The sequence below is a fragment of the Necator americanus genome, chromosome I (genome assembly GCF_031761385.1).
Source record: "Necator americanus strain Aroian chromosome I, whole genome shotgun sequence".
NCBI lineage: Eukaryota > Metazoa > Nematoda > Chromadorea > Rhabditida > Ancylostomatidae > Necator > Necator americanus.
The window spans coordinates 34,899,414-34,910,044 of record NC_087371.1 but is presented as its reverse complement, the minus strand read 5'-3'; the positions used below and the strand labels follow the sequence as shown (position 1 = coordinate 34,910,044).

Genomic DNA, 10,631 nt, shown 5'->3' with positions numbered 1-10,631 from the left:
CGGAACGACGTGAAGCCAGATGCAGTTGCGTAACGAACTGTGGTCGCAGCGGTTGTGAGCTACTCGGACTGACACTGGGGTCCCACCTTTTCAAAACCGTTACTTACGACCCTATGCAACCGCAGCGAGCTTCAGATCGTTGCGATTCGACTATAATTATCAGTTGGTGCGATCTATTTCTTAAAATCTACGTGAAATCTCCGTCTCTCACGATTATTCGGGAAAACAGAGTAAAAGATATAGAAACATCGGTATCCAGCTTGAAAGCTATCTGGAGCCTGATGCAAGTACGCATGCTGTTACGCTCGAATTGTGACCATCGGGAGCTCCAATCGGATTGCAGATATGATTGAAGGCAAAGAGTTCAAGTGAACTTCCCAACAAAACATGTCTCACTCATTCATACTCTGATTAGGTTTTAGGCAAAACAACATTAGTTAGAACTGAGCTAAGTGAAGATCTCAGTGTATATAGTTGAGATCCTAATATATCAGAAGAACACTGACGTTTGTGAGGCTGTTCCACACCAACAAAAACAGAATGATTTCTCAAAATTTAAAAACAACCATTTACCTTTCAGAAATTGTCCTTCAGAAGTGTTTACCTGCAACTGTTTATAAGTCTTCACAACACAATATTTATACTAATGCTACATAATTTAAACAGAAGATTATATTGCTCGTATGATGTAAGATCATTCATTAGAGGAATAGTATACTGGTCAATCACGCAGTGCTAATCAGTTCGACATCAAAGATCAAGGTCGAGTTTGGGGGAATAGCTCCGGGGACACCGCCAGCACCGTAACCAAGGTCGGGAGAAATGGTTAGCTTAGCACGTTGGCCCACCGACATCTAAAAGGAAAAATGAGGGACAGAATTAACCATATGCTTCCCTAACAACCCTTCGACTAACCTGTGCAACACCTTGATCCCAGCCCTTGATTACTTCTCCCTTGCCTATCTTGAATTTAAAAGGCGAACCGCGATCCCGTGAGCTGTCGACCTGAATATATTTGTGTGCTCGCAGACAACACGAAAATTACAATTCATTACAATTATTATGCTTTACCTTCTTTCCATTTTGGAGTGTAAGAACATAGTGACAAGTGACTGTTTGTCCAGTTTTAGGGAAGGTGGCACCTAAACAGAGCTGATGAGAGAAAATGTGTACGGGTGATTCCGCAAATTACTGTTGTTCTACCAGTTAGTAATTTAAATACTTAGAATCAACAGTTATATAGATAACGGTACGTAAAAGGCATTAAGCGCACAACTATATTGGGGGAAATAATTTTGTCTTGAACGTACGACGTATTCCAACCACAGATTGAGGTATAACATTGTTATGATCAGTAACGTTTAATGCTGAATCATTTACGTAGAAAACAAAAGATGGATCATAAAAGCACATCTTTCCAAAGCTGAGGCACGTTAGAAAGATATGATAAGCATACATGCGATAGTCGGAGCCGGTGCTCTGACCCCCTTCACTTTTGAACGGTTGGGGAAGGAACCTCCTTCTTTTTTGAATGGTTGGCGAAATCACCCCCTTCGCTTTTGGGGGGTTGGCGAAAGGACCCCTTCACTTGAGCTGCACGCACCCCATGACCTAAACCCCCTTCACCTGAGGAGGGTCCGGCTTCTCCCTATCGCACCTATGATGATAAGAATATCACTCAACAATTGTTTGCTTCATTGCATCTGAAGAGAAATTTTGACCGATACGCACGAAGGGATGACAAGGCAAATGGTTTTCTTTAAAATCAATCTAGCATGATATTTCACAGCACGGGAAAGAACCCCAGCAAAGATATGTAGTCGAGTCAAAACGACATGAAGCACGGTGCAGTTGCGTAGGCGGCTGGGTTCGAAGAGGTGCGGCTTAGCGTCACGATTAAAATCTAGGAGGGACTTTTGCTAAGAGCTTTCCTAGCTGTAGTTCGCAATGGTCCCGTTTCAACCGCTGTGTCCATCGCGTCGCTCCGCGCTTAGCTGTTTACGCAACTGCACCATGCTTCATGCCGTTTTGACCCGACTGGATATATGGACAACAAGAAAGGGACGAGACTAGTTCTCGTACTTTCACTGAGAACGGCATTTTCTTCTATTCCATCAAAAAAGAAACTCAAGCCATCAACATCATAGGCCCTCTGTACCAACCGCAAATTCCTCCGCAAAAAAAAAATTCAAGAAACTTCGAAGCCGCGAACAATCTAGAAATTCCAAGTTCCCCCTGGATTTTTGAAACTTGAAGGATGGGCTATGCGGTAGCGCTATCTTCGATGTCCTCGGAAATTCCTCAGAAAGCTAATTAAAGGCAGCATACCACGAGTACCACTGGGGTGGTGCGGATTTCAGGTGGAGTATCCGTATACTGGGTCGTAGATTATGGAGACCAGGGTGGTTCCGCTCATCTCTCCCTGAATCACTGCAAGCAGCCGGCCCCTGAATGCTGTTTTGTACGATGCCTTCTATTGCAGCGCGCCACCCTTGCACGCGTAGCGTCCCTTACTGCCTATCGGGACAGTCCGAATTGTTTTTCGACGAATCGCAGGGCGGAGGCGGCGCAAAGAGTGGAGCGTTGCAATAGGCATCGTACAAAACGTACTTAATGTACAAAACGATGGCATCGTACAAAACAGCATTCAGGGGCCGGTTGCTTGCAGTGACGTAGGGAGAAATGAGCGGAACCACCCCCGTCTCCATAATCTACGACCCCGTATACGTATACTCCACCTGAAATCCGCACCACCTCAGATTCGTGGTATGCTGATACCTTTAATCTAGAGAAGAATCAGACACAAGAAGGAAACGAAAGTTGGATGAAGTATAAGTATTTTACCTTTTCCAACTTTCAACATATAAAAATGATCAGAGCTTACGAACAAAAACATCCTTTTTTGAATCACTCAGCAATCTTATAGTTAAACTAAGATGCGTTTGAACTAGCTCACAATTGACACCTTCTACACAGTCAGATCTGCAACATTCACGTAGAAGTAAGGACTGCTGCAAAGTTGTCATATTCCACTTACATATTTAGCAATTTACTGCTAAATTTAGACCAAAGATTACAAATGAATAATCATCTCCATGCATCAACAGCTGATATTAACCGTATAAGAGAAAAACGACAAGGAAGAGAAATTGATTCTCACCGTCTCCAGCCTTAATTGTCTCGATGTCAACACCCATCACTGCACAGTCCTTCCCTACAAGCTTTATAGACCATTAGTAGACCGGAGTAAGCTCATGATTTCCCGGTAGCAAGAGAACAGAATACATGTCAGCTAAGTTCAAAAAAACGTGCAGTGGAAAGTGAACAAAGAAAACAACAATAACGTATGATACGTAAACAACACTTGGCTGCAAAAGCAAAAACAACGACCAGAGGGATCAATTTTTTTGCAGCCGCTGGAGGTTACGGTGCTTTGCTGTTTAGGACCCTGGTCGATGTGTATCAATTCTCCCTTTAAACATGTGGAAAGTTTGCTGCGGGCGATGGCTTCTCGGTTTTCAATGATCGGAGCAGCATGAAATGCATACAGTAGAAGATGTTTGCTGTAGATAGGTGAGATCTACTTGTTCTTGGACTCAAAACTCACTTAGAGGCTCTTCCGGAGACTTATTTATCATCATTCCGATGGGACTTCTTGTCTTTCTATTATTTCAGTATTTAGTGTTTGACGGTATTGCCTAACGCTGCTTTATGTATGATTAATGCATATTTAAGTACTAGTTATTTATATCGTTAGTTATATTTAGTTATTTAAGTGCCGAATTACGTTGGGACGACACACGGCGATATCCAAGAAGTATGGTGATCTTGAGAATTATATGAACTTTTTTACATTGTAATGCTTTGGTAAGGATTAGAAACAACTGCACCTCACAACTCATTTTGTGTATCGCCAGTCCAGAGATTTTTTTTTCATTTTTTTCTTGACTAGAGATGCGTTGCGACAACGTTTTGCAGCTTATCAGCTGTAAAAATAATCCTGGCTTTCACATCTAACTGCTGGTCAGTTCGTCAGACATTACTTGATTAATTGTAAAAGCATTTGAACTGAGGAAGAAGTTTTTCCCACACGTTTCGAACTTCTGTATTAGTAGATTGGATGGGATAATGCTGCTGTTCCGTCTCTTCCGAAAATCGACTTCGATTGGACCTCGTCTTCTTACGCCGTAGATTGAAGACGGGAGATATATTCGGGTCAAAACAACATGAGGCTCATTTGCTAAAACGGATCGGTGGAGTGTAGCAGTTATAATCCAGGTGGGACCATTGCTAGCACCACACATCGTTGCAGTTCTTGATGGTCCTACCATGAGTTTCTATTTGATGGAATGAGAACATTGTTGGCCATGTGGATTTCCTTCGTTTTTAGCTTTTGCGAGTAGCTTGTTTTTGTGAACAGTAATAGAAGCATAGGTTGTGTTCGAAATTCGAAGTACAATAGTTCTACCATTTGTGATACGGGATTGCTTTTTTCTACTGCTTTTCTGTGTGGTAAAGTTAGTGAATATTTAGTCGTCATATACGAAAAAACCACAGTCATGTGGAAAGTACAATGAAGCTTTTGAAAAGTTTCCTTCATCACACAACTAGGAATTTCAAGAGTTTTTATCGAGTACCACAAAGCTATTCATTTTCATACGTCTATCACCAATTCCTAATATGGTTGAAATTTATAGGTGTCCCGTTAGCAGTTATATAACACCTTCCGATGTTTCTTTAAGAAGATTTGTCGTACCTCGGGTCCGCTCTGAAGCTATTGCGGCTATCAGCTACTGCGCAACCTCCTACTTTCTATCAGCAGCGCCGCTGTAGATGCTGTAATTGTCGATACTGATGAGAGGGCGCCAAAGATTCCAGGTTTCCCCGAGGCATTCGACTTTTCAGGGTATGGGCTCTGGCATGGTGCTGGACGACAGCACCTTTTTGCAATATGTAGGAAGCTTTTGTCATTTAACAATGCAGGTTATGTAGCTCGTACGTTCCCAATGCGTATACTTAAGTGTCTGATTGCGTACAGGCGAAAGACTATCGCGCGGATTAGTGTGAAGTGCGAAATCTGACGCCATAAGGTGGTGAAGATAGAGACGGAGAGTGACGGCGTTGGTAGCGTCGGTATGTTCCCTCTGAATCACGTTCCGATCGACGATAGTTTGAAAAATTCCGGCGAAAAAGATGGTAGTAGTCTCTGTCGTTGTATTGGTGTCTAGACGGTGAGCGTGAATAAATCATACGTTGAAGAAGAATATTGTGAAGAACTAGGATCAGGGGACGATTCCCTAGAAAGGCTACGTGGTGAACGGTACATGTACCGATCACAATGAGAACTATTACGACCAGCCATAATTATCACCAGGACGTTTAGACTTATCACAAGAAAGACACGAAACAGAAGAATACGAACAAAGAATGGGATGTTGATGACGTTGGCAGTAGTGACAGCTGGAAACCCAACAGGACTTGGCCATGTGTCCCGGTTGGACACATTTCCAGCAATGGTTTAGTTTCCGAACTTCATACGGTGAAAGTAGGTACATGTGCATAGACGTTGTGCAGTGAGTCGAGCGATGATTTCTCGATCCACAGAAACAGCATCTATGCGAATAACAAAGTGGTTCTAGAGATGATGAGCGGTTGATGGTTGCTGATAACGGATGATCGCGGTTACCCGGAGGACAGTGGCTATCGTTTAGCTTCTCAAGTTCTTGAATAAACACATCAAAACCATCAAGATTGTCATGCATTTTCCATGTTGTACCTGACCGATGCTAAATCCTGTTCGTCTCCAACTGAGTCTCTCGTGGAAATTTGCTGCCAATGAGTTTCTAGAGTGATAGCGACGTTGACACGTCCTCGAACAGATTGAGCTGCAGTGTGCAGGTGTGGATCTGGCACAACGTATCCCTCTGCGATGAAGCAGAAGCAGACGATGCAGGCAAATCTTCTAATTTCTGGTGTAAGAAATCGTGTGTGAACTGCTTACGGTCGTCTACGTGGGGGCTCAATGGCAAGATGGTAGTTGGAATGATTGCTTATGTCGTACTCTTGCACGACAAGCGCGGTGCTGCCCTTAGGGCTGCTACTGAGATGGGTAAATTTGGCAGTAGTGGTTAGGGATGGATTATCATGGACCGCGGTGTTGAATCTGGCCCAAAAATCATAGTATTTAGTGAAGTCACCACCAAACATGAGCAGCTCTTGCACAGTTGTACATTGATCACATCTGCAGGGGTGTATGGTGGAGGTGAGCTTCCGGATATATAAGGTGGAGTTGTGGTAGGATTCTTGCTGGAGATTATACCCATCGGCTCATCCGTTGAGGTGGCAGGACTATAGTATGGTGTGGCGGATGTGGTGATGAAGGTGCGAATCGTATCCGCGAGGTCCCTTTCCTTACAGATAAGATCCTCGAGTGCAAAGATGGTGGAGGTGGCGGCGGTCCATCCTATTTCGTCCCCGTTATGGTCGCGTCAGTAGATGTCAAAACCATCCATAAGACCTGTAGCTTTCGGTTCGTTTTCCATGAAGCTTAGAGCACGTGGAAACGTCTCCAATGCCATTTCGGTAGAGATTTTGGCGTTCTCCATGTCCTCGATTCGGCGCTGTAGTGTTCTCAGCTGCAGTTCCTGGACGTTCTGGGAATACAGATGGATATTTGGAGTTCGCCGAGTTGACCAGACGCATCACGTTATTGATTCCGTTGGTTAGACGTGCCTTACAATTAAAAAGGTATAGTGATACCACCGTATAGTATATTGTTGCCATGTTAGGTTTGCGTGATGCGTGCCGCACGAATAGTGTGGTACAACAGTGGTGTGGTTATGGGATGAGAACACGGGACGACGGGCGACGAAGGGAATCTAAGATAGGGGAAAAGAACCCTGCCCACGGGCACACAAGAACCCCGAGCGGCCATTGCACAGGAACAAAGGACCAAACACAACAAGCGAGGGGATGAAGGTGCAGTTTCGGGGATTCAAGTGCCATAGGTAGGTCATCGGTCTGGGCGCGTGCGGATACGCCAGTTGTGAGGGCCACAAGCTAGTAGTTCGAATGTTCTTTTGTCTTGAAACCTCGGCATATTCTGTCTGTGTTTTGTTATAGTGTGTCTGCGAGATATTTAGATGGAACCTTTATTTGCCTTTATTTGACGTTTCGGCTTTTTCGCCGTCTTCAGAGGTCTAAATAGAGAGACTGGAGCAATGCTACGTTTATCCCGTCAAGTGCCACACTACCCTGGGTCAGTGTTTCGATAATCGTAATTTGAAATGAACTTAGGAATCAACCCATTCGTCTTGCATCGCTGGAGAAAAATTACGGATTGACGTGTGGTTACCACTTTTTGGCGTAGCGGTAATGCTTCGCGTACGAGAAAGAACATATTTGGTGGTACTTCACGTAGTAGTTCGAATGTTCTTTTGTCTTGAAACCTTGGCATACTCTGTCTGTGTTTTGTTATAGTGTGCCTGCGAGGTTTTTAGACAGAACCTTTATTTGCCTGATGCCTTTATTTGCCACAGGTCCTGCGCAGCCCACTACCTTCTTCTTATCAGTACCACTGCAGTAGCTAGTGTAGTTTTCGATGCTGATGACGGGACCTCCTTTATTAAGCGTTTCCTAGAATACAGCAAACGGCGTATGCAGATATCGCAGAAGTGTACAAAGAGCGGCTTGTTGGAGCTTACTCGACAGTGATCAGCTGTTCAGCGTTCCGCTACAAAAGAATGTTTGTAGCCAAAGATTCCATATTCTCTCCCTACCACTTGACCTATGAGAGTATGGGCTCTGGCAGTAGGTGTTGGACGACTGCAACTGCTTGCAATGATGTAGAGAATTACACCACAACAGTGCGTCTTATATAGCTTGTGCGCTCCAAGCCGTATACTCAAATGTCTGATTACATTTAGTGAAAAATATCAGATAGCAAAGAACGGTTTGTTTATTATAGACATGGCACATATTCATGGATATGATGGATTATACATAGCGAACTGGAGAATCACTACTCCATATCGCAACGGCTGTGCTTTGCTGTCAAATTATTTCGTTTTTGTTTTCTTCTCACTGCTGATCTCGGTCATATTTTTGGAGTTTGTAACGAAATGGTGAGGTATTCCGTTAGTTGTTTACGAAAATTGACTCACCAAGGTCGAATACTCACAATGACTTTGGTTTAGATTTCGTTTAAGTAATATAGTAATACTGCAAATTAAGTAATATTGGGGGATGGGTGTAGTGTAGCGGTTAGAGGTTCTGTTTCCTGCACGATCGATCGGAGGTTCGAATCCGCCCCAGTGCTCACCAAGCCTTTCATCCCTACGAGGTCGATAAATTGGTACCAGACTTCTCTGGGAGGGCAAAAACACGGACTTGACACATCGGCTAGCCACCGCAAGTCATTGTATAGGCCAGTTACACGTTCGTTAACCTCAAACGATTCTGAATTGAAGTGAACGTGGGGGCGCATCCCAAGCGGATTGATTAACGCCAGAAACTTTATCCTTTTATCCTTTCAAGTAATATTGAACTAAATCTGGTAATATTGAGGATTTTTACGGGTATACAGTAATGAAAATACATGCCCTATTGTACATTAAGAAATTTCTGTAATACCGTTTGCCTCCTACGCTATTCATAGTTTTTGCGAATTTAGAAGGTCGTTCTCTCGAAGACCACAGTATAGATAACGCAACGAAGAACTAGCAAGCAGATAAAGCACGAGTTATCTTCACGAGAAGTCATACTTCAAAGATTCTAAAAATTAATCAAAATTAATCCGAAAGTTTTTCAATTTCAATGACAGCTATTGCTTTAAAAACCAATTGTGTGATTGAAGTGTTCTTTGCTTGATTTTTACTCGATAAATTTTTCAAACGTCCTTATGTTCACGTTCGGAAGGATCAGCTCTATTTCGCCGTGAACTCTGGTTGAGCATATAACAAATCAGCTTTTGGTGAAATTCAATAACCTGAAAGAAAAACGTAATCGAATGAGGTTTTTTTCACAGTGCACAGTATTAAATTTAAGAAAAGAAGCTGAGGAAGAATCGAGCTTGTCGTCATTTTCGTAATGAGACGACTACTATTGCAGTTCGCAGCAACCGCTGTTTGTGTTCAGGGGAAAAAAGTGAATTGTTCAACGCACAGTGAAAACAGGAAAACTTAACAGTTTAGTAGGTTTTCAACAGGAGCAGGAGCACATTTTTTTAACGTTATTTTTAAAAGTTGGAGCAGGTTTATCGCAGTCGTCAAGAGGTTCCGATGTCTACACGATCGATTGGAGGTTCGAATCTGCCTTAGGGCTTAGCAAGCCTTTCATCCCTCCGGGGTCGATAAATTGGTACCAGACATGTCTGGAAGGATAAATACACTGACTTGACCCATCGGCTAGCCTCGGCAAGTCATTGTTTAGGCCAGTAAACCGTAAACCTCAAACGATTCTGAATTGAAGTGAATGTGGTGGCGAGTTCCAAGCGGATTGATTAACGCCAGAGACTTTCTCCTTTATTTTTAAAAGTTGACACCTAGCTGTTGCATCATCTTCCCTTCGCTGCTTTCTGTGACAACGAAAAGAAAAGGATCAGCTGAGCAGTTGCGAATACTAATCGATTCTTACGAAATCTGTGAAATGATTGATCTACAACTGGATTTGAAAATGATTTGTGTGACAAAGGATGTTTCTTTGATTGTCTCCAGTTCACTAGAACCATTATATTCCGAATACTCCAGCTATTTGTACCTGAGCCGAGAAATGTTCATAGTTAGCGTTTTGTGCTCTTAGATGGACAGAAAAAAACAAGTGACTTGCTGCTCGAGCGCTTTTTGACGCAGTTCAGTGGAGAGGATTCGCAGTACTATTTTAAGCTGAAAAGTAGCATTATTTGCAATTAAAATTAAGTTAATCGGATCGATGAGAAGCTGTTGGTACTTGTTCGGGCATCCCGCTGGTCAACTGGAGAGTGAAGAATTAAAGGATAAAATCTCTGGCGTTCATCTTGGAATGCTCCACCACGTTCACTTCAATCCAGAATCGTTTGAGGTTCACGAACGTGTAACTGGTCTTCACAATGACTTGTGGGGGCTAGCCGATGTATCAAGTCAGCGTTTTTTCTCTCTTAGACAAGTCTGGTACCAATTTATCGGATTCGAACCTCCCATCGATCATGCAGACAGCGTAACCTTTTGGCGACTGCGCTACACCTGCTCCAGCTTCTAAAAATAGTGTGAAAAAATGGGCTCCTGCTCCTCTTGTTCCTGTTCCTTGTGTTGTGCTCCGACTGCGCTAACCGGCAAATATGTGGACTATGTAGATAATTTTCAGAAAAGGGGGATTCGGTAATACCCCTCAAAAAAGCGTTGTTTTGTTTACATACGGTATGTTAACTCAGTTCTGGAGTACTAGGCTCTAAATGGGCGGCTGTCACGAGTTCGAATACCAGGTTGGCTTCTCCTGCGAATCTAACAAATAAAATGGTAATCTTTTGTTACTGGGATATTCTTGTAGAAAAAATTGAACTGTATAGGAGACGAAGGCGTCTCCCTACTTGGATGTGAAAAAACGTCGGCAAAACGAGATAAACTCTGTTGCTGTACTTTGAAATTTTATGATGAGAT

The 10,631-nt window shown here is 43.1% G+C and overlaps 2 protein-coding genes across 2 annotated transcripts; both read right to left on the bottom strand.

The window, feature by feature from the left end:
- Nucleotides 1-725: 725 nt before the first annotated feature.
- Nucleotides 726-3,197, bottom strand: RB195_007830 (uncharacterized protein; the record flags this gene model as incomplete). Its single annotated transcript, XM_013439133.2, has 4 exons — nucleotides 726-854; nucleotides 916-1,005; nucleotides 1,072-1,142; nucleotides 3,161-3,197. 4 exons carry the CDS (start codon nucleotides 3,195-3,197, stop codon nucleotides 726-728), a joined length of 327 nt encoding a protein of 108 aa, XP_013294587.2.
- Nucleotides 3,198-6,488: 3,291 nt separating this feature from the next.
- On the bottom strand, nucleotides 6,489-7,456 carry RB195_007829 (uncharacterized protein; the record flags this gene model as incomplete). The annotated part of the gene is made up of 2 exons (XM_064181671.1): nucleotides 6,489-6,644; nucleotides 7,355-7,456. 2 exons carry the CDS (start codon nucleotides 7,454-7,456, stop codon nucleotides 6,489-6,491), a joined length of 258 nt encoding a protein of 85 aa, XP_064038445.1.
- Nucleotides 7,457-10,631: the final 3,175 nt, after the last annotated feature.